Source organism: Haemaphysalis longicornis, unplaced genomic scaffold, assembly GCF_048455015.1.
Source record: "Haemaphysalis longicornis isolate Haplotype H1 unplaced genomic scaffold, Haemaphysalis longicornis Haplotype H1 scaffold_1, whole genome shotgun sequence".
Lineage (NCBI taxonomy): Eukaryota > Metazoa > Arthropoda > Arachnida > Ixodida > Ixodidae > Haemaphysalis > Haemaphysalis longicornis.
In genome coordinates this window covers 73,053,433-73,077,949 of record NW_027526203.1, presented here as the reverse complement: position 1 = coordinate 73,077,949, position 24,517 = coordinate 73,053,433, and the positions used below count along the sequence as shown (strand labels likewise).

The 24,517-nt window shown below is 49.1% G+C and overlaps 1 protein-coding gene across 3 annotated transcripts in view; it reads right to left on the bottom strand.

Moving 5' to 3' along the window:
- Positions 1 to 24,517, bottom strand: part of LOC144177566 (uncharacterized) — a 102,761-nt gene that overhangs the window by 15,508 nt on the left and 62,736 nt on the right. For all 3 annotated transcript variants that reach the window (XM_077705269.1, XM_077705267.1, XM_077705268.1), the window contains exons 12-14: positions 17,980 to 18,038; positions 16,252 to 16,339; positions 13,374 to 13,512 (exon numbers count right to left, since the gene is read on the bottom strand). In XM_077705269.1, the coding sequence (XP_077561395.1) occupies positions 13,413 to 13,512; positions 16,252 to 16,339; positions 17,980 to 18,038 (247 nt within the window). In that variant the 3' untranslated portion in view covers positions 13,374 to 13,412. The remainder of the gene's footprint in view (positions 1 to 13,373; positions 13,513 to 16,251; positions 16,340 to 17,979; positions 18,039 to 24,517) is intronic.

Here is a 24,517-nt window from a genome sequence, read left to right as displayed (position 1 = left end):
ACAACGCCTTAGCCACTGAGCCACTGCGATGGGTGCGGTGGTAGGTTTCACTCCGTAAAATGGCAACAGCTCAATCTCCCAGTCCTACAGGATCGTGGTTCATTCACACAGTGGGCATTTGTTGTCGAATATTCGATTTAATTGATCTCTATTCGTTACTCGCTCTGATCCGAATGCCGGTATTTGATACTTTCGTATTATTTGGCACTCCCGAATAGGCAGCCGAAAGTAAGGATTTTCAGTCAAGCCTTCCAAGATGTCATCCCAGGCTTGTCGCAAGACCCCGCCCTTGCGGGCATTGCTATCATCAGTGCCAAGTTGATGCCGTGCCTAGAGGTTCGACGAGCTCCCGGCCACCATCACACTTTCCGTTCAAAGGCGTCAACTGAAACAACGCCGCTGCCGACATAGCGGCACCAAGCCGGTGCACTTGTACTGCCGATTGGATATGGAATTAGAGGAACACTGTTCAAAATGGTGGCCTGTAACTTGCGCTTTGGTTGGCTATGGCCATGGATACTAGTGGCTGCAATACTCGTTTTTTAGCAGAGCATCTAGGTGGCGCTAGAAACTCTGGAGCGAGCTGCGTGTCACTTTTCTGCTTTTGGAGACTACTCATTGCGTTTGAATATAAATCTTCTAATGCAAGTGCAGCAATCATTTTTGTGTCTGCATTTTTTTTAGTGTCTGCCTAGAATTTAGTAAATTAGAACCTAGTAAAAATACGGCAGCTCACTGCGCGAGCTATGTCAGACAGACAGTGACAGACCACTTGGGTGCCCCTGCGCTCCCACGATCACAATAACACGTTTCCAAACCCGCACAAACTGTTTTGAGTTTTCTTTTTTCGATAACAGTTGTTGATTGTAATAACCCGTATAGTGACAGGGTGTCTGTTGTTTTTCTAATTTTTTATGCGGCTTACCCCGCCAAAGGTACACCCGGCCTACAAGGTGCGCCGTAGTGGAGGGCTCCAAACTAATCCTGATGATGGTTTGATTTTATTGGCGCAAGGCCGACACGGGCAAAGAGCGCCAAACTGAAAGTTATTTGATGAGGAGACAACACGAAATAAAATCAGTTAAAAACTATGAGTACGGCTGGTGTAAAGGGCCAGGGTGAAGAACAAGAGTGGTTAAAAAATAAATAAGGTGGCTGGTGTATAGGACCAGGGGTAAAGCTATGGGTGGTATGAGATGAGTTGTAAAAAGTGAACTTCTGATAGAAACTTAAAGGTGCGCTGAACAGAAAACATGGCATCATCTCCTAAGAAGTATGACGGGTGTGGTGGAATATGTCGTGTGTGTAGTTGTGGGAAGCGTTTGCGTCGTGTAATGTCGAGTGCCTTACATTCTATGAGGATGTGGATCACGGATAGGGCCTCTCCGCACCTGCTGCACAGAGGTCTTGGAGATCCAGTGAGCAGGTGCGAGTGCGTTGCGTGAGTGTGCCCTATCCGTAATCTAGCCAAGGCGACTTCTATGTATCTGTTGCGTGTATCGGAGGTGTACGGTCCCAAGTGTGGTTTTATTACGTGTAACTTGTTGTCTGCTTGTTCACTCCAATGTGTTTGCCATGTTTTGCGAAGTTGTTGTCTGATGTGTGGTTTCACGTCGGTGTAGGGTAATGTGGTTATGTCTACTGTATTCGAGAGTGTAGCAGCAGCGGCCATTCGATCCGCTGCTTCGTTCCCGGCTATACCACAGTGGCCAGGGACCCAGCAAAGGACTAGTTTAAATTTGTGGACATACACAGACATAATACCCTTGACTAGTAGATTTACAACGTGATTTTTTGAAGACTTTGTTGACGACAACGCCCGCACGACACTGAGGGAGTCTGTATATATAATGGATTGTGGGATGTGACTTTGAAAGATATGATTAACAACAAGAAGTACACCATAAGCCTCTGCCGTAAAGATACTGGTATTACTGTTAAGAGTTCTAGTGACATTAAGGCCGGGCCCATGCGCCGCGCAGGACACAGAGGTGGCAGTTTTAGAGGCGTCCGTATAAAATTCAGAAAATTGATACTTCTGCTGCAAATACAGGAAGTGCTGCAGAATTGCACATGTGGGAGCTCGGTTTTTATCTACATGTGTGAAGGATGTGTCGCATGATACAGGGTGGAGATGCCATGGTGCTATGAAATCTGTTTGAGAACTTTGTATGGTGTCTAAAAAGGAGACAGAAAGCTCTGACGCTTCCTCTCTAACTCTGTAAGAGAAGGGCGCAGAGAACGATGGTCGGTTTAGGAGTAGTGCAGTCATAGACGTATCATAAAAAGCCGATTTAAAAGGATGGTGTGGCATAGATGACATTTTAAAAGCAAAAAGGAGATCTGTGTATGCTCGCTGACGTTGTAGGTTCCACTTATTACACTCCACATAGAGGCTTTCGACTGGGCTAGTCCGGAAGGCACCACATGCCAACCGGAGCCCCAGATGAAGCACTGGGTCCAGCATTTTGAGGGATGTCTTACTTGCTGACCCATAAACAACGCTTCCATAGTCTAATCGTGAACCTATCAGGCTGGTAAAAACACGTAAAAGAAGTTGTTTGTCAGCCCCATATGAAGAGTGGGAGAGAACCTTGAGTATATTCATGGCCTTTAAGCATTTATGTTTAAGTTGTTTTATGTGTGGAATGAACGAGAGCTTTTCGTCAAGGACTACACCTAAAAACTTGTGTTCATTTCTGACTGGAATTGAGACACCATTAAGTTTGATGTCTGGATCCGGCCGAATGCCGCGCCTTTTCGAAAACAGAACACAAGTACACTTCACTGGATTAAATTTAAAACCGTTGCTATCTGCCCAGCCAGCTAGCTTGTTAACACCAAGCTGGACTTGGCGCTCGCAGATAGACAGGTTACAAGACTTAAAGGATAATTGCACGTCGTCTACATAGATTGAGCAGGAAATGGTTGGTGGCAGAGCCTTCCGAAGAGAGTTCATTTTTACAATAAACAACGTGCAACTCAAAACTCCACCTTGCGGAACACCGTTTTCCTGCACATGAACTCTAGAGAGTGCAGTTCCAACTCGCACGCGAAACGTTCTTTCAGAGAGGTAACTGGCAAGCGTGTTCCACATATTACCCGACATACCAAAGGACTTCAAATCGCTGAGGATGCCGTACCGCCAAGCAGTGTCGTACGCCTTTTCAAGATCAAAGAATACTGTCATACGGTACTGCTTATGGAGGTAAGCATCTTTAATATATGACTCTAACGCAACGAGTTGATCGTTCGTAGATCGCCCCGCCCTAAAGCCCGGCAGCTCTCGAGAAGACCGTTGTACTCTAAGAAGTACACGAGTCTCCTGTTTATCATCTTCTCGAGGAGCTTGCACAGGCAGCTTGTGAGGGCGATGGGCCGGTAGCTAGCGGGAGAGGAAGGGTCCTTTCCTTCCTTCAGGAAAGCCACTACTATGGCCTCTCTCCAAGAGCGAGGAATGTGCCCCGAAAGCCATATGTTGTTGTATAGATGTAGGAGTGTTTCAAGAGTGTCTGGGTGTAGGTGTTGTATCATGGTGTATGTGATTTTGTCTGCACCTGGAGCTGAAGGCTTACATGTGCTCAGGGCAACCTTCAGCTCATGAATTGAAAAAGGAGAATTGTAAGAAGTGTGCGACTTGTTGTTATCACGCAGGGACTTCTTTTCTACAGATGTTTTGTGTTTCATGAAAGTGTTTGTGTAGTGTGCTGAACTGGACACGTGTTCGAAGTGTTGTGCAAGTGTGTTAGCCTGGTCTTCCAGTGTGTCCCCTGTTGTACTAACCAGGGGCAGGCTGTGTGTCTGTTGTCCTTTTAGTTTTCGTATTCGTGCCCAGACTTTGTGTGTGTCAGTGTATGAGTTGATGGAAGTGAGGAAGGTGCGCCAACACTCCCTTTTCGCCTCACGACGCACTCGCTTTGCAAAAGCCTTTGCCCGTTTAAAAGAAATGAGGTTATCTGACGTGGGGTACCGCCGAAGGACACCCCACGCCTTGTTCTGGGCCTCTCGCGCCCGCCTGCAGTCCTCGTTCCACCAGGGCCTCCTTGGGGTGCGGGACCCACTGGAGGCCTGGGGAATGGACTTTTCGGCGGCGTCGAGGATGTGCGCCGTGACGAGTTGGGCGGCTTCCTCCACGTGTAGGTGTTTTATGGATGTGTGGTGTAGTTGAGATGTTTGTGTGAATGTGCTCCAGTTTGCTTTTGATTCATTAAACCTTTTATGGGAAGATGGACTGCTCGGGCCTACACCTATATACGTTAATGAAGTGGGGAAATGGTCACTACCATATGGGTCCGTGCCCACACCCCACTCAAGACATGGAAAGAGAACTGCGGAACCAATAGCCAAGTCAAGATGCGAGTATGTATTGTGTCCTAAGTTATGGTATGTAGGCTGTTTTTTGTTGAAAAGGCATGCTCCGGAGGATGTAAGAAACTTCTCTAACAGGCGACCTCGGGCATCCGTTCTGGAGGAGCCCCAAAGAGAGTTGTGCGCATTAAGGTCGCCTGTTAGTATGTATGGTTCGGGCAGCTGGTCAACCAGTGCCTCGAAATCAGAGCTAATCAAACTAATCCTGACCTAAATCAGAGCTCAGAAGTGCAAAATCAGGAGAGATGTAAATAGAGCATACCGTTATCAACCTATTAAATATTATGGTACGGATCGCTACAGCCTCAAGGACAGTGTTTAAAGTGACAGGGTGGCATGCTAATGATTTCTGGGCGATAATGGCCACACCTCCTGAAGAGTGGGTGCAGCCAATTCTGTCCTTTCTGAATACCATGTACCTATTTAAGAAATTTGTTTGTTTAGAGTTGAGGTGGGTTTCCTGGAGACACATAATACTAGGCTGACTGGCATGCAGAATCTCATACACATCGTCAAGATTTTTAAGGAGGCCTCTGCAGTTCCATTGGATAATATTTTCTGTTCCCATTATTTAAATTTAAGAATGACTGGAATGTGTGTTTGTGTGTGTTCATGTGTCGTCTTTCGGGGCTGTTACTCTTGGATTGGGCTTTTTGGGCCTTTCTGTAGGCTTGGAAGTCGGTGGCCGCTCCTTGCGCTGCGTTGCAGGCAGGAACGGCCCAACATCCATCTCGTCGTCGGATGTTCGAGGGGTGCCCGACGGACCGGGCCCCCCGGACTTGGCCCCCCTTCGGGAGCCCTTCGTTTGAGCCGCCACCGTCGGGGGCGCCAGAGGTGGCACGGGCGGTGCGGTGGCGGTGGGAACCGGTGCGGGGCCCGTGGTGTCCATCACCTCGGTACCCTCCAACGCACTGGAGGACGGGGAGACAGAGGCGGGAGCGGCACCGGTCCCGATGGAAGAGGTTGCCACCACAACCGCTGCTGCCTCAGCAAGCGGCGTGGTGGTGGCTTGGGCTGCCAGAGGCAACCCAGGGGGGGGCGGAGGAGGGACCAGGTCAGCCTCGCTGAACTGGGTCCCTGTGGAAACGAGACGCCGCTCCGCCCCCCGGCGAGCTGCGTCGGCGTACCTCCCCAGGGGGAAAGAGGCGAACCTCTTTCGCGCCTCTGGGAAGGTAAGGTTCTCGGTTACCTTGATGTTGATTATCTTTTTCTCCAGTTGAAACTTTTCGCACTTGCGGGAGTACGCTGCATGCGGCCCGCCGCAGTTCACACAAGACAGGGTATCGGATGGACAATTGTCACTTGGATGATCGTGTGCCGCGCATTTCGCACACGTCGTTCGGCCACGACAAGAGTTTGTACCATGCCCGAACCGCTGGCACTTAAAACAGCGCCGCGGGTTCGGGATGTAGGGACGGATGGAGCAACGGATAAAACCTGCATTTATGTATTGTGGAAGAACTGCGCGGTCGAAAGTCAAGATGATGTGTTTGGTGGGAATCTCCTTGTCGTCTCTGCGGATGGTGATGCGTCTCACGGCAGTGACGCCCTGATCCTTCAAGCCGGCAAGGAGATCCGCATCCGTTTCGTTCAAGAGATCCGTTTCGGATATCACACCTTGCGAGCTGTTGAGGCTCCGATGGGGTGTGACCCTGATGTCTAGATCAGCCAGTCTAGTCTGAGCTAGAAGCTTCGTGGACTGCTGCTTGTCATTTACCTCGATTAGTAGTTCACCAGACCTTTGTTTTTTGCACTTATATGATTTTCCTATTATGGCTTCAAGATATTTTGCGATCAAGAAGACTGACTGAGATGCAAGAGGGTGGGTTGGATTGAGGGACTCCATGACAAGAAATCGAGAGTAATGATCTGGTTCAGGAAATGTCAAAGATGGCAATGGAGGAAACGATACTTCGGTGCGGCCCCTTTTAGGGGGCCGATCACGTTTGGGGGGGGGGTTTTGAAAATGCCATACAGTATGTATAGAAGCAGGGGACGGGGGTACTTTCTTCCACAACCTTACCCTGATAGCTGAGGAGGTCCCGGAGCTCCCTGCCTGATAAACAGACAGGGAGCCCATCCGCCGGAGCTTGACCTGGGCTCCGACGGCCACCGTTCGTGGTTTCTAACCCTCCACCTATAAACACATCGCCACGGTTGGATCCAGCTTATGTTTGGGGGCTCGGGGTCCGCGGTATCGCCAGTACCGTCACCAAGATTGCTCAAGGTGCCCCGTGCGGGGCCAAACTAATCCTGACCACCCGGGGATCTCTGCTGGAATCTCGACACGCGTCGTTTTCGCCTTTCACGAAACGTCTATTCCATCGCTGCTGTTGTTTGCATCAAGTGTTGCTTAATCTATGTTGCTGCCATTATAGCGTGAATAATTATCGCACTGTATTTATCTCCAACGAACATTTCTGTACCACACTTCTGAAATCTCTGGCGGGGACTGCTGTATGAATACATAAATAAATTCTGTCCTTGACAGGCAGTAGCTCTTCTACGGTAAATTACCCACACTGCCTTACCTCCTTTCCACAACATTTTGCCGTCCTTTCAGTCACCTCCACAGCCTTGTAGTTTGCTTCCTTAGTATTACCAGAGTCCCTTAATACCGTTCTCGTCACAAAACTTCTCCGTCACTCTATGGGAGAGCTTGATATGGTGCCAAGAACGGCTGCTACGTGGCGCAAGCTGCCTTAGAGGGGCCATCGCCCCGCTGCACCCGGCAGAACGCACTGGCAGCGGTGGCAGCCCGAAGGCGTTGTGTGGCGGCAGCTCGCGGTATTCCTTCCACCAAAGTTTCTGCATCAGCGTCACGTGAACTTCATGTGCCAGTGCACCGCGTTTAAGGCGGACAGCATAAAATTTCGACCTAAGACATGCTGTGTGACGGGCTGCAGCTCCGGATACCGAAGCAACAAGGAAAAGGCGTCGCTCTTCTGTTTCCCAAGTAGCGTCGAACTTCGAGAGAAATGGAAGAGATATACAGTGTAGACCATTTATAACGTAACCGCTTATAGTGCGGGACCGGATATAACGCGGGTTTTCGTGACCACCGGTTTGCCTCCCATAGAACTCAATGCATAAGCATACCGCTTAAGATGCGGTTGGCCGAAGCACAACACCGTTTATAGTGCGGTTTTTCGGCGGGTCTGCTCATCGACCGGCGCAGCTGGGGCATCGTTTCAGAGTAGCAAAAGAAAAAAAGAAACGATGAAATCCGCCATCTGACGCAGCGCGCACCCCTTGCTCTCCTCTAACTTCGACACAGAAGCAAAAAATAGGCACCCTTTAGTTCGCGCGTACGTGATAACCACAGCTGCCCTTGCTTGATGCACCTCGGAAGATAGCAATCGGCTCCCCGTCCGCGCGTGGCAAGTTGTTTCTATTAATCGTGAACCGCATGGCCCGTTTTCGCACACGAATTGTGCACGTCGGCGTTGCGCGTGCGTTTTTTTCATGCTCGCGTCTACGATTCCGCGCTCGCGGTGGCTTCTTCGCGTGGCAGTGGGAGGAGCCTGACGACTTGCACCAATGGAAAGACGCGCACCTAATGGCGGGAGATTCGAAGCGCTCCGAGCCGGCTAGCCGCGCCAGAGGTGTTTAGGCTAAAGTCCCTCGATCAGATGAAGGGACTTTAGTTGAGGCCTACCGCCGCGGTATTTTTTGATGGGCGCTTTCACAAGCAGCATGGATGGCAGTTTATATTCCACTTTGCGGTCACATTATCAGCTCTTTTCTTGCATGAGCATCTTCGCTTGCGCCTCATGCGGCATTTCAGCGAGCAGTTGGATGTGGTCCCTGGAGCTGCCCGCACCGCTTCACGGCCAGTGCCGACGCCATGTTGCCGCCTCTTACCGCGCCGCACACATTACATCAGTTGTATCCGCGCCGGCGTCGCCGCGCCTGCGGCGTGCGCTGCACGTTTTCGCGAGAAATCGGTCCGTGCGGTTCACGCTTTAGAACGTTGTGCAGATAAGCCACCGCTCTCCCCAAATAAGCGAGCCGCGCGAAGATTTCCACCACCAGTACGTTGCGCTGATAAGCAGCCGCCTTCGGCATCGTGAACGCAAGGTGGGGTAAAAAAAAATCCCGCTGGCCTTTCTTATCATGTCCTGCGGCATCTTTATAGACGCAAAAAACGCAGCCATGGTCTTTCAAAACACAAACACAACGGAAGTTAAATCCGCACTCGCCGTTTGTAAGACCGCGCTTTTGCAATGTGTGAGACCTGGCAGCAGCGGCTGATGTTAAAAATAATACGAAATAAAGACCCTTCCTTCGTTTTTAGGCGCTGTGCATTTGGGTGAACAAAAATTTAGGATGACTTGAGAGGTACGTGGCGATTTGGTTGAATTCGCGCACGTTTTGGTTATACGCCTCGAGCTTCGCGATCGCTGCGCCACCTGCCGCCGCTTCTCCGCGGCGTTGACGGGATTTGCGCTGCGTGACTGATAGGGGCTCGTGCAGTGTTTTGGTTCTGTTTCGCTTCTTTTCGCCTTTCCGCGCCCTAAAAAAAACTTGTTATGGTGACGACTATAGGCAAAGATTACGTTTAGGTCACTTAAAAAGCAGCTGCGTCTTCGTAGAGTACGCGATCGCCTGCAAGAGCTACCCGGGGACGCGGTTCTGCGCGCTTCGTCGCCGCTCTTCCGGGCGTCGGCGACGGAAGCAACATATCACCCATGTCACCTCCAAAACATCAGGCACAAATGAATTCGACTGACGCCTCGTTTAGGCCTGATACTGGCACAATGAGAGGTTGGCGTCATTTTGCAGCGTGGACAACGAATGCGGCATCGTTTCGCATATATACGCCGCAGAAAAATATGTTTCGGGGATGTGATTAGTGATTACCCAATCCCGGACAATAACTTATGCCTTTTATAAGAATATAAACCATGCGAGAATGTAAAGTATATTCCAAGCCTGTGCGTCGTTAAATATGTGCCCACACACGCCATATAGCAAGAACCAAGGAAATGAAACCACAGAAAAATAAATGCTATGCCAATGCGGAATTTAGAAACAAAGCTCTAACGGAAATTAGAAAAAAAAAAACAGTGCAGCTTCTGGCATGCTAAAGACGTTCGTCTAAACTTAAGCCAGGTAGGTTTCACTAGACCAACTATACGCGAAATGCACTGCTATTTCGCGAGAAATTGGTGGGGGGGGGGGGGGGGGGGGGGGGGCGGGCGGGGGGGGACGCTGCGTACAAATGCGGAGCGGAATCAAGCAATGAACGTTTTAGTAATCCCACACATCAATCTCGCGTTCACTTTCCTTTTGTTTTTCTACTTCAACGAAGAGCTGATCGTACGGCGGATGCATTTTTGGAAGTATACAGGGTAGGCTGTCCAACAAGCGATGAAATGTGTCATTGGAAGAGTGTGGTATGTGATAAGGCCCTCTGATTTCAGTTTCTGGTTTATTCTGCAGGCTTTTTGTGCCGTATGACGATATTTCGAAGAAGCATTTAGTCGCGGACGCGGATTATATTGTAAGCCCGTCTCCGCGCTGCTCGCAGAGGATATATGTAAGCAGATGAAGGTCTGCGGGCGCGCACCTCACGACAAGACGACTCTGTCGTGTGCTGATCCCCGAGTATAATTATGCATTGTCCATCGTACTTTTGTTGAATATTTCCGAAATTAACACAGACTGGCTTGTAAATGGTGGTGATCAATATCTGAGGTATAATTTTGGCAAACAACTGGCGCGCTGTCAGGTATGAGTCTGCGCTGATTATGTAAGCGCACAAAACCGATTTAAATCGTAGTGTATAGCCGTAGCATGAACATCTGAGGAACCGGTGGTTACAGAGACACGGCTAGTAAATTCAGGTCAGTGTAACTACAATCGGCTCCATCATACGCCGATTCCGCGACGCTGGCCTGTCACACACACCTGGCGCTTATACAGACCGAAAATACCACACTAAGATCGCGTCGGAAACATTTACACTCTCGTAAACACACCCCATTTGCGAGCAGAGTGACTGCTCCACACAAACATGAATTTCAAACGCTCACAAACGGTAAATCTCAGTCGTGAACGTGCCGCAAAAGCAGCGGCGGCACTGGGGAGCGGGGCGTGGACTCCCGCGCCTGCTTTCGAAACGGGCCGCTAGGGGGATTTCAGTGGCGCCCCTACAGGCCGCGCTCGAGGCGTATAGTGCGGTACCGCTTATAGTGCGGATTTTCGCGGCTCCCGCGACATACGTTATAAGCGGTCTACACTGTATACCGCGGTTGGAAGCTGGCGGTTTCAACTTCGAAAGCAAGAACGTTCGGGTTTGCGAAAAGCATTTTGATGCTAGCGACGTTGTAAGGACCGACGAGCAGATGGGGAACGGGGTGGTCGTGTCGCTTCAGCGAGAGAGACCGAGGCTTCGGACAGATGCCATTCCAAGGATTTTTGACGGGCTCCAGGCCTACCTGACAAAGGCGAAACCGCGCTCCCGGCCAGCGATTCAGAGGCAACCAGCGAAGAGGCGGCACGAATGGTCAAGCGGCGTATCATTAGCACCAAATTTAAGATTTATTGAATGCTTTATATCATACCCCCCCCCCCCCCTTCCCCCCCAGCATCCAAAAAAAAAAATGTATGATGTGGTGCCTCGGTAGTGGCAAAGGCGGCCGAGCAGCCAGCACTGGCATCAAAAGGAACTTCCAGATTAGGCTGCTGTACTTCCCTTACCGAGGAAATCATGGGTTGTCGGCCGGTAATTAATAATGCTATAAACAGTAAACACAAGGAAACGTCAAGCGGCGGGTGCCCCGTGTAAATTGCGTGGAAAAAAGTGATCAACCGAATGTTAGGCACGTGAAACTCGTGTTTAGAGCGGTCACAAAAGCGCTCGGCTGCTATAACCGCGCCGTCGAAAGTCCCCGTGTCAAGAAAGCGATCGGCGCTCACACCAAAACAACTGCGCATTTGGGTGTAAACTCGATTGAAAGGTCTGGAATAAAACTTCTGGTTGGACCATTCACTTCATTTGAAGACTTGGGTAGCAGCGCGCGAGGGGCCAGCCGGATATAAACCAATGTGATTGCTCCTGTACTACCCAGTCGTGTCTCATTCCGTTCACCCTCCTCCCCCTATTTGCAGCACTACCAGAATAGAAAGCTCACCTACCGCACAAACATAATCGCCCTTTGGCCAGGCGCAAATATAAACACGTTGTCGAGCAGATCTAGCAGTAGCTGCTCGCATCGGGAGCATGAGCATCATCTTTCAACACTTGCGAGCTATGACGTACCGCTTCAAGGCATCGCAAGTACGCATGTAATTGGGCTATGAGGTAATTATTAACACAATGCGTTATTGCGCGGTGTGAGAACACTTTTAAAGGTGCTGCTGTTTATAAGGTAGGCCCGCACTCCCAAGCAAACTATGCGTGCGTTCCAAAGTAAACAGCTCTCATTCGTCGTCGACACTGGATCCAGTTTCGACTTATTTATCTGGTGGCATTGATGCGTTCAGAGATGTTTAAGAAAAGGCAACAGGAAGAACAGCACGCACATAATCGCGTCAAAACGTCGGCAATAGTGCGCATACAAGCCCAGCACTGGCGGCGGCTTGTGGCCCCCCTACGACGGGTGGCACCGCTAGCGAGAGATTTTGTCCCTATATCAACCTCCGGGCGCAGTTTCGTGACCAGAAAAGCATTGAAGGACTCTGGTATTACTTTTCCAACTCTACGGCTTCAAGAAGGAACAGTACATTCCCCTCACACACATTCAGACGGATGCATTCACGTTTCAAAATAATCACTTCAATTTTGTCAGAAACGCTAATTCATCCCCACAAAGCTTTGCATTCTCAACAAGCCTGCTGTAGCCTCACAAAAGGAAAGATGAATCAAAAGAACTGTCCATATCTTTGTTGGCTTTAGCGTGCAAGTGAGCCTGACATGCCTAAAGCTTGCCCACAGCAGGCGAGCGCTAACCTTGGGACTCGAGTGCAACTCCCCTAGCACGCGAGATTAGACAAAAAGCGAACTTCTGCCCACAGTGGCCCAAGTGAGAACCGAGGGCTACCCTTTTAGTGAGACACTGCCTGGTCATGTCAGCCTCCCAGAAGGCTTGGCAAGGACCTGCTGTCAGTCACTGGAGGGGCTGCACTGCAAGATCTGCGACGCGTATTCACAACATACAGAGTTCGCCCGTTCTGCTGCTGCGCTGCCACGCCTCAGTCTTTTTTGCTCACAATGTCATGTGCCGCTTTTATCGCCAAACACCACTGCACAAGCGCACAGATGTGTAATACAGTCCTGACTGGCCACCACACCCATGCAAGCAAAAGTGTCTGCACAGGCAGTCAGCTTTCCCTGCAACACTAACTCACTAAGAAGCCAGAAAACAGGCCGCCCAGCAGCAAAAAGAAAACACCTCACCACAGCCATACAGCTTCATACTGGGGGAAATCTGCCACTGCAATCGTGTGCTGGCACTGCCATACGAGTTAAACTAGTCTTGGCTAGCCACTTGGCTTCTTTTCCCACAGAATCCCTGGCAAGCAAATCTTTCTGGGGCTCCATTTTTATAGTACTAGTTGAAGGACCATAAATAATCATAACATTGCTGCTTTCTCTCAACCTTCTGCCTTCTGCTGCTTCCTCTCAACTTTCCAGCCTGTTCATGACACACGACAAGTTGCATGACAAGTTTTTAAGTGGATCGAATGTTTTGTAGCTAATCGTTCCCAATTTGTTCATGTTAATAGATTTAACTCTCCAATTCTTCCTGTGACTTCAGGCGTGCCACAATGTTCAGTTTTAGGTCCCTCGCTTTTCCTTATACAGTGCAGCCACTTATAGCCAAATAGCAGTTATAACGAAATGATCGTGGATGCCAATTTGTGGATGCCACATTCCAATTTTTGCATTTTCATTTTTAAATGCACCTTCAATACTACCCGGTATGCCACGGCTTACCTAGACACTCTGCGACCACAGCCACTAGCAATAACGCAAGGCGGTAAGAAGTAAACGGCACCTGGGAATCTGAGCTGGCCTGCAGAGAGCCCTCCTCTTCCTAATCCTCAGCACTGTTTTCCGGCTGGTAGTCTTCCAGGCTGGCTACAGCTGCGGCAAGCTGCCCTTCCAGCTCCTCCAGGAATGCATCTGCAGAGGTCCTGCGAGAAAGGTCGAGTCTTGCATCATCAACACAGCCGGCCCCTGAAGGCATTCCAATGGCCAACTGCCTGCATAGGTTTCCCACACGGTCGCCTTCAAACACGTCCTCTGTACACCACTCTTGCACTCTGCCACATTAAACGGACCCTGCAACACTCTTTGTGCAGTGCAAGTAAACCTGCACGGCGTTTAGATTACACTGCCAGGAATACCTGAGCCAAATATTACACGCGCACGCGAAGTGGTAAGCGTGCAAATCACTGTGAAAGACACAGAAAAACCAACTGCGCTCTCTTCAATTATCCTCATTATGCACCCCTGGCATGGCCTAAGCGACGTCAATTTGGCCATGGCTGTCCTATTGGCTGTCGCTGGTCAACTTCGCGGCTCATTTCTCGCATTCCTTGTGACGATCCACCGTCGTCGGCGCTGTGTACCAACCACTTGTAAGCCTGCACCTGCACGCAGTTTTGGCGTTTCTTTTGTGTTTTGAGTGCACACGGAGTTTGAGTGATGAACGGAATACACCCTTTCAACTAGACCACTCGACAACAAATGGTTATTGCTTCAAAACCGCCCTACCAGCCCGAGCGCGCGCTTGCGAGCAGGCAGCCATGCCTGCTTTTTTGTGGCACGAGACCGGAAATAGGCGCCTCGACATTGTGGAGAAAAGGAGAGAACGCTCCGGCATGTGATATATTGAAGGCCGCCGAAAAGAACGCCGCAAGCCGTCCCCCTCTCCGGGAGAGAGCGCGCAGATTTCGTCCCGTTGTCCGCGGTCGAGTTGAGAGGGAACAATTATGCGCGGTTTCTCATCGTGCCTAGTTCCGCTGATAGTGAATGGATTTTCATAATTCTTGAGGGAGGAGATTGCTGGGACAATAGACTTTACCCCAAAATACATTCTGAGTAGTCGATGGCAAGTGTTGCAGGGTCCCTTTAAGGCTGGGAGTGTTTTTAGAAAAAGCCCGAACATTTTAGAAAAACGGAGCCCAATCTTGAGTTCCAACAAATTTGCTGCATTCGCTGTCACTGGCATCAACTCTGTTTAACAGCAATGTTTGCTGTACAATGATGGTGCAAGCTAAAAATTCAGATTTTGGGTTGCTGTTCCACTCCCCACTGCACACGCAGGCTTCAAACTGTGCAACATCAGCTGGAAAACTGCTAAGACCACAGCCTACTGGATGGTACACTTTGCGACATTCCATACAGTAAGCTGAGATGAGTGTTTCCTAACCCAGCTCGAGCTTCATGACAAAAAACATGGAGCGTTGAATTAGCAGTTCAAAAATGAAAAGATTTACAGGCCAGTTTCTGGCGGCCACCGAGACCTGTGAAACACACACACACACACACACACACACACACACACACACACACACACACACACACACACACACACACACACACACACACACACACACACACAGAGAGAGAGAGAGAGAGAGAGAGAGAGAGAGAGAGAGAGAGAGAGAGAGAGAGAGAGAGAGAGAGAGAGAGAGAGAGAGAGAGAGAGAGAGAGAGAGAGAGAGAGTACTCTTCCAAATGTTCTTGCAGCTCAAATTGAAACCCCAGCAGAGGTGACCTGTAGACAGCAAGCCCTAGCAATGAACTCGGCTGGAAAAGACGCAGGCATGATGTGCCTTGCGCACGAGTTGACCCCGACTGGAAGACACCCGACAGTAAAGCACATTACTCCTCACCCACGCCCGTCTAAGCTATCCGCTTTACTTCAAATGACCCGCAGATTTTTCACAATGGTGACAGCACTGTCGAGCAGCCTTCTATTGCAGCCTCCTCTTCACATACAAGGCCAATAACGCACACGCCTATGCCCAGATTTAGGGAAGAAAGGCTCGCTTTTGATTCGTGCAAGGCCTTAATCTTCGACACACTCCTGGCAGTAATCCTGTCCATGCAGAACTCAGGGGTTCAAAGCCAATCGGGGTGCACTGAAGGAGGACATGCTATCCGTCTCCCACCACACACGCAGGCAAGCACCGCGGCACGTCCAGAGGCGAAAGTCCCAATGACCCTTCAATTGGCAGGCTGACTAGAACAGCTAACAGCACTGAAAAGACAACACAAAGCACTGCGGGGACACACTGTCCCAAGATGGGTACTAACAGTGTACTTCCAGTGCAATGCAGAATGTCAAATACGCGCGATAACGTGCCCTGCCTCGCGCCTAAACCAGCCTGAAAGGCACCAAACCACTTTCACTTACGGAAGTAATGTGCAGGATTGAGCGGAGAGGACACTTTACGGTGGAACAAAATCCGGCATCCCGGTGAACAAACTGGCACTGCTGAGGCTCAAAGCCGATGCATTTGTTCCAAAACCCACGATTCTTCCCGTAGGCTTCTGAAGCCAAACAGTAAAGCTCCGCTAGCAGCTGTGCGAAAGATACAAAGGAGTGTTTCAGGGTACGCAGCAGACGTCGCTGGGTACGCAAGGAAAATGCCGGGCTCATACCCCATGAGGGTATGAAATCTGGGAAAATATGGCCACGCCACCCCTTGGTCTGGCTAGCATCACTAAGGCTAGCCCCACGCCCCCTTGGTTCATGCTGCAAGGAGAGGATTAGCAAAACCGGGCCAAAATGAAGCAGCCGTTCATGTAAGACGCTGTGTGGTTGCCTCAGCACACGAAAAGCAATCGCAGGGCCGCAACCGGTTCCGCGAGAACCACTTCTTCCCAGCGGCCAATGGTGCAAGAGCAGAAGCAGAGCCCACCTGCACCTCTGGAGCCGGTCCAACAGCGCCCGTGCCCTGGACAGCTTCTGCTCCATCTGCTCGCACAGCTGAGGCAGCAGGTCCCACTCTGCACAAAGGAAGAAGGGAGGGGGCAGTCTGGGCCGCCCTGCTCCTCCCGCAGCACGCCACTCTCCCTCCGGGAGACACCACCGACGCAAGTGTTCGCTACAACCAGCGACAATGCTTCCCGATGACGACTGCTGTCCTCTGATGGCGCAGGCCCAACAGAGAGGGCAAAGGGCACCGAGAAAAGTATCGCTGTAAAGAGAGTGTAGTACTGGGAAGTGCAACTGAAATGTCGCCTGTTAAGTACAAGAGAGACGATTTAAAAAGGCCAGGGTAATGCGCTAGTGAATACACGCGATACGGAATGAGCTTTAAAATCTTAATTTCCCAGAAACACTTAAAAACGCAACAGGGTACATGTGTTTGGGAGTAGATTTGGAATAGCCACAAAGGCCGTCTGGCAGTGGGCTGGCACAGCAGGCGGTGCTAACCCCCTGCCAAATCAGCTTAATCTATTTGTGTACTATATTACCTGTTCTACTGTGCTCTAGAACCTACTCTGCACCAGGAACGCAGTCCTTGTACTACATCTTGAAATGTACAATATTCCGAGTTATCAGATGCCGAGGGATCAGACTCGAAAGGCCTCGCTTTGTGCCTAGTAGATGGCAGTGGACACGGCTCTTAAAACAATTTCTTTCAATTTTTAAGCAAACTCTGTGCAACTTGCCAGTCTTGCTGCCTTTTTTCAACAGATTTCAAATATGCCATTATTTTTTGAGTTCGTCAATTGGTTACTAAGATAATTAGAGATAATTACCCATTCTTGGAGGAACAATGGGCAAAGCAGTGTTGGTCATAAAACTGTAATCTTTGCATTTTCCAACTCTACGAACCCCAGCAAGTGCAATAAGACAATTGTTTTTTTGGTGCATCGCTTGGAACTAATTTTACAGCTCAATAAACTTTGGTGTTTTAAGTGGGCATTCAAAATGGTTCCTTGCCACTGGTAGCACTGAGGTTTAATGAGCTCGTCCTTAATGAGGCAGAAACAGAAAATATGTACTTGTCTACTTTAACCTAAGGGGCCTTACTTCCAACCAGGGACAAAATTTCTCTGAAAATATGATCGCATAGCTTTGGCTGCAGTGGACGTCAGGTGAGCGTCCACCGTGAGCGCAAATTGTGAACCTCGAAAGACAATTGGTGCCCGCTTTAGAAGTGCTCCATCACTCGTGTACTTCTTAAGCATTGTTTCAAAAACCTAAATCTCGTCGTTGGCCGTGGCAAGAGGTTTGAAAATGTCCTTATAGCACGTTGAAAAATGGTCAGACATTTGAACTGAATACTGACCTTTTTCGCTAAAAACTCAATTTCTAAAAAAAAAAAAATGTTTTTTTTTCCAGAATAAATAGAAAACACAGCCTCCCAGGTGTATACAAAGAAAAAGGGAAACACATGTCAAGGCGGTGAGCATTTGGTTAGTAGATGTCTATTATTTAACTAGTGGACTAAAAAAACAGTTTTTATAGTTCATCCAGCCTCCCCTTCCCCCAGATTTGATTCCTGGGGAAACCCCTCGACGGCGCTGACAAACAATGCTGGCGCATTAGGGGTGGTTCGGTGCACGGAGTCAGAAGTCAGAAGTGCACGGAGTCAGAGAGTCAGAAGGAACTTGAAAGGAAGGGAAACGTTTGGTACCTCGGTCGTCCAGCCTGGCAATCAGCTCGTCCTTCACCTCCACACACTTGCTGAAGAACCTGGCAGGGGGGAGGGGGGAGGTGCAAGCACAGCAGCAGCAGCATCACAAAACGAGCAACTCGGGGCTTGGAAGCCCACAGCCACTTAACCGGGGCGTAACCAATTTGAAGCCACAAACTCAGCGACGATTTGCTTTTCTTTGAACGTTCCCCAACGAAGCAACACCTGAAAGAATGAGCGGCAGTAGCCCACACATGCTCCACTGCACTACCATTCCACATCTTTTCTAAGTAACAGCTGCCCCTTCAATGCAGTCACTCATAACTCACACTTCTCAATGGAGATTAAAGATGTACTCATGCAAAGCAGCTTTTTCATGTTCGTGCGTTTCTCTGAATTGGGGAAGGAATAAAAAGCACAACCTCACAATGAACGCTGCATTTAAGACTGCACTGCTCGTGCACAGGGCTTAGCAGAACGATTTGACACGTGCTGCACAATGTGCCCTTGACAGAAGTGGCACTACTCTCGACGCGCATTTCATAAAGGAGTGCAAAACAGAAAGGCAGATGCACCCACAACCCCGCACCAGATAATACGACTCGGGAAAAGTGTTTCCGATGTACACGTTCACTGGGATCCCACTATGCTACAACCTTTAGTATAAGATGTGTACGAGATTTCGGCGCACGATAAAGATCCCCAGGTGGTCAAAATTAATCCGGAGCCCTCCACTACGGCGCGCCTCATCGCCTGCGTTGCGTCGGCGCGTTAAACCCCAGAATCAATCAATCAATTTAGTATAAGATGGTGGTAAATTGAGCACTTCCGTGTAACAGACCTACCAGAAGCAGGCCCCCTAAGGAAATAGCAGCATTTGATAATGAAACGTCCCAGCATCTTGGGGAAAAAAAAAAGCATAAAATCACATGAATCCAAGAAAAAAGAAACGAAGGGAGCACCTCAAATCGAGCGTAAAGAAGAACTTCCATTGGCAGAAACATTACGGTCCAAATGTAGCACAGACATCAGCTGTGAAGGCAAGTGGCGTTAATTCCCACCTTGCGCTAACCCAAGGCCCTAATGGAGGCCAGCCGAAAGGAACTTGCGACTTGAGACTACCAAAACTGATTGATCATGGGGTTTAACGCGCCAAAACTACACCAGTGCGCGAGGCATGCCATACTGGAGGGCTCCGGATTAATTTTGACCCCCTGGGGGTCTTTCAAGGCCAACTGCACTCAAATTTTTCTTTGTCGAAATTTGATCCAAATAAGCAGTCTAAGCTCTTTAAAGCACCCTGGCGAAATCCTAAGCTTCGTAAGCACAAAGCCCACTAGGTACCGTCATTTAAAGTAGCTCCGTGCAGACGACGTTTGCACCTGGCGGATAGTCCCCGAAACAAGTTCCGAGCGGCCTGTGACTGATGTTGCGGAACGTGTCCCGTAAAGCTCGCGCTCCTCCGGCAACTTGAACGGCGCTCCGCCGGGTGCAGGGACGTGTTTGCCCGGGGTTTCTCTGCTACACCACCGCGCTGTACCGCCGTCACCATCACAACTTTCAAACTAACTGCATAGCTTGCAATATCTGCCTTTTCCAGTGCAATAAGAGAGATTAGAAGCCTATAAACTATACGCGCGCTTGCAAACGTTCTGGAGGTAGCAAAACTTACACGGAAATATTTCTGCTAAAAAAAAATACCGCGACAGGCACACTTTACCACGACAGGCACACTTGCCTTACATTTGTCATTCCTATTGCATATATCACAGAAAAAAGGAGATCTTTTAAAACTTCTTGAGCACTTGCACTACTGCGTCTCATATTTGCAATATTTGGGCTGGGTGAACGCTACCTCCATCCCTTAGACCTGTCCAAAATTTTGCGACCTAAACTAGACTTGTACACGCAGGTATTAACATTTGCGCGACGTTTGCCATACTTGCTAAGTGAACCAAAATTAGTCTTAGTTGTGATAGCAAATACATCCGCACAAATATCGGCCGTCGTCTTCGCGAAATGCGAAAGCTAACGCACTGTTCCTGTTATAAACAATAAACTTGATTTTTTTCAATGCCCAAATGAAGTATTTACTTTTGTACAGCGTTAGGTTTAGTTTATTTGAAAGTAAAATGTTTTCAACAGCACATGTCTCGGATGAAAGTAGAAAACAGTGGTAGACACATTTTCTTCGTATTTTAGTGCATCATGTAGCTGTTGGAGCTGGCTCATAGTTTTAGAACGCTTTTATAATTCGATTCTCGATGTGCAGCAAGGCAAAAAATACTGGGCTGATACAGTTAAACCTCGATATAACGAAGTCGTACTTGGGGGCGGAAATTTCGTTAAATCGAGAATTTCTTAAAATAGAGGTTTTGATTTAACAGTTCATTTAACCACTTATTGAGGTTTCAAAACCTTGCCCACCACCCAGAAACAACTGCTATGTAGTTACCTCTCCACTTAAAGCGAAATTCGTACTAAAACTGGGGGCGAAATCTGTGCGAATTAAGAGTTTCAACATTAATCAATGGAATTCGGATAGCCGACGATAGTTCATGTGCCGTTGTAAAACCGGTGCGTTTTCCGCAATGCCTCATTAAATATGATAGCAGACTAGGTTTCGCTGTTTTCTTTTTTTCATTTGGGTTACTACTAAACGCCGCTGTCAATTGAACCCGCATCCACGCCCTGTAAACTTAACCCCGGCGAGGTGCTGGTTCGAAGTTACGCCTCTTTTCGTCCGTTCAGTGGTAGGCTTAGGCGTGGCGGCGTTGAGGGGTGCGGCGGGCCAACAGCGGAAGGGTGCTATGAAACTTTCGAAAGACTTTTTTCATGTACAAAGGTTCTGCAGTATCGGCACGTGATGCAACCACGACACTCTAGATAAAGCCACGATTGTGAGTTGAGCGGAGTACACACGGACCGCTTCACTGTGTCGAGCAGCGCTTCCGTGCTCCCGCTAAGGCGGAAAGCTTACATTAAATATCTTCCGGCCAAATTCGATTAACCAGTTACTGTTATGCCCACTTACCCCTAAAGAAACCGATTTCTCCGCATCGCAGCTGTCTAATGAACACGGGTGAAACGAAGATGACCGCGTTCAAAGAGAGCAATTTATTGCCACCGGCACTCGGTGTTCAAGCCGTAGTGAAATAGTCCATTAAAAGTGCTTGGCGTTTCTTGACCAGGGTGGGCTTTACATGACGCTCGTATGCTGACAGCGCTAACAAGGCTTGCTCTTAAACATTCGCGTGCGCCTGCGTGCCTCCGCCGAACGTCGATGCCATCCACCACTTTCGTGGCCGTCGGTTTCACCGAATCTTCCTCAGGCTCTTGTTCGGAACACTTTTCTTTCCCTTGGAGTGCTCATGCTGCTTACAAGAATCACCTAATGATTCACGAACAAAATATTAGAGGGACACTGAAGTGATATGTAAACATTGCGGGATTACTTGCGCAAATTGTAGTCCGGAGTCCCCAGGCCATGTTTCGACCACCCTGGGCACGTTTACGCGATTTTATTTAGTAGAAAAATTAATTCGAAAATGCTGTCCTCCTCTCTTTACGCTCGCCCATTTTCTGCGGCGTTTTCGTGTGACGTCGAGAGGAGCCGAGCTCGCAATTGGCTGCGCTACTGCACGGCTCCCCGGCCTTCAGACAGAGTCAGTCGGCCCAGCGTTTCGTCCGCCGGCCGCCGACGGGTCGTCGCAATTCGTTCGCTCAGTTGAAACGAAGCCAGGACACGTTTGTGAATGGAAGAATCTGCCTTTCTTTACTTGGTTAGTTTGTACACTGTATCTAGCTCCAAGTCAAGGTCGCTTCACACAAGCGCTGCACAAGCGCACATGCGACGCTTCGCTGACTGGTACGCCAGTAGGAAGGCCTTTTGAAGGCGGGAGAAGAGTCAGCGAAGTCAATATAGGTACTAAGGAAATAAAATCAACTGATATTTTTACCGTACAGCGTAAAACTAGGGTGCGGGAAGCACTTTTTTGCGCTGGGCAAACAAGCACAGCGGTCAGCAGCACGACTACGCATCTGCGAACGCTTTTCCGTCTACGAAATGCAATTGCTAGACGTGAGCTATTGTGGAAACTCGGGCGACGCTTACTGCACGAGCGCAATACAACAAATAGTCACCTAAGCTGCTTGAAATGCCAAAACTAAATAAAAGTGTAAACTGGTTGTACAATATATACCCTATATTACCAAGGCCAGCAGAGCCCGGCCCGTGGCCGAGTGGCCTGGGGTGCTAGGTCATCGCTAGGTATGTCACCGTAAGTATTTTGCAAGTCACGAGTTCGAATCCCCGCAGTTACGTGCTTTTTTTTTTTTGTAAGTTAACTTTTTCGTTTTCCGCCGATGTTTTCTACATTGAGTTCACCTTTTTTTGGGCCGCAACGTTCATGGCTCTACGAACTAATTCACAGAACGCGCGCAGGCTGGCACTGGCACGCTAGCGAGTTCTCGTTGGCGTGCTGCTGCCATAAGCACCGACTGCTTGCAGGCAGTGGGCACAGGCAAGAATGAACAGACCCTTGGCCTGGTGCGAACACGCTTTTTACGATACAGGCATGAGGGAGGCAAGCTCGAAATATGGGGGAAAAGCGCATGACATTTGGGCGTCTGCGGGTACGCGGAGGGCGTTCATGTACTGCGTAGGTCTCGGCTAGTGAATGCTATGATTCCGATCCGTCCTAGGAGGCTTATCTTTGTGCATTTTTACAGCTGACAACATGGCAGAAGCGCGGTACGATGATTACTGAGTTATTGAGAATGCCCATCCAACAACGCCACCCGCTGTGTTTTAGTGAACCGAAACCACTGAACCGAAACCGAAACTTGTTTGGTTGCTCACCTTGGGCATCGTCCAATCACGGTGCCCGCTCCTCCTAACGTCACAGCTTTAGTTGGTGCGGCCGCCGCAAACCGCGTATGGTAGTTTTTCTTCTTTCGCGCTTTGTAAAATAATTACCGATTTGTCAACCGGATAAACGATGAAAAGTGTGCTAATTTGAGCCAGTCTACGCAGTGCAAGCAAAAACAGGAGCTTGACAAATTCACTTCAGTGTCCCTTTAATGTGGTTATCAGTGAACACAACCTAGAGGAGCAGCACCGTGAGCAAAGATGCGTAGAAAAAAAAAAAGCTTGAAGTAGGCTTCGGCAGCCTAAGCATAGAGGGTGCTGGCGTAGGCAACGATGGAGACGTCAAAATGGTGGCCGCACTATTAAACCGTCCATGAACGCTAGCGGTTTGAGCAGTTTCTCTCCGCTTTCTGCTTTTCTTTCATTTTAGCCTTTTAAGAGTTAATGCAAGAACTGAATGTTTTCAATGTAGGCTTTGAGAGGCAAAATAAAACGTGCCTCAACTGGAATTTCGTTCTTCCTTTCTTGCTGTGACTTCGTTAAATCGGAAGCGCCGCACGAAATTACTTCGTAAAATCGAGATAAAAATGCATGCATTTAGCAAAATTTTGATAGAAAACTTGAAAAAATTTGTTATATCGCGAATTTCGTTAAATCGAGGCTCGTTATATCGAGGTTCAACTGTATTCACGAAGCTGATTGCATGCAATATATAGTAAAAACACTGACTTATCTCCGCCCGCCTGCGGTGTATTCCCTTCAAAGGGAGCGATGTGACAGCCGAGGTGCTGGCTAACCAAAGCTGCCTTTGGATATCGTACGAGCAACTAGTTTTGTAAATCAGGGCCTGCTTTTTTATTCGCAATGTCAAGGATTTCTACAACGGCAGTTATTCTGATATAAAAATAACTGTCATACGGTCTACTTTATCTCGATTGACAGCAACGCGATGTCGGAATTGCGGCTAACTCCATTACCCTGGGCAAACGGTAGTGGGAGTTCTTCTGTGGAAATAACAGTGCGAAACGCGATGCTACCACGCGCATTTGAAGGCGGCTCTGAGCGGCCGCCGGTTCCATCATGTACGTCGCGTCCGGCCACTGGTAATGGCAGCCTTTTCTATTTAGTTTCGATTCCGAAAACGCCAATGTCATGAGCTGTTTGCGTCGCTCGCGTTCCTGTTTGAAGCTTTGTATTTCGCATTTCGCACTCTTTTTTGTGTACTATTAGGTGAGATTAGTTTTACATTGTCGAAAATTTGAGTGCAGTTGGCCCTTAATGTGCGGCAAAATCTCGAGCATGCAGGCGTTTCCACTTTTCGCCTCAAAAACAACTGCAGAGTCACGATTCATGTTGGGATCTCATGGTGCATGCATTAAAGCAGGACGGACGCACTTTCCACACTGGTCTCTGACAACTTTACAAGGTGGCTATTTCCATCCACGCAGGTTCCTGCTGTTCAAGGTTCAAGTGGAGTTCAAATGGGCCACGATCACTGACTGCTGTGGCACATTCAAATGGTGGGCGGAACAAAGTGACGCTCCCATACAAACCCACTGCAGAGATCCAATGGTCGGCCCCACACAACACCCAAGCCACTCGTAACGTTAATTCGTGTGCATCAGAGAACTGGGCCTAGTGTGAAAAGCTAAAGTTCAAAAGGCCACG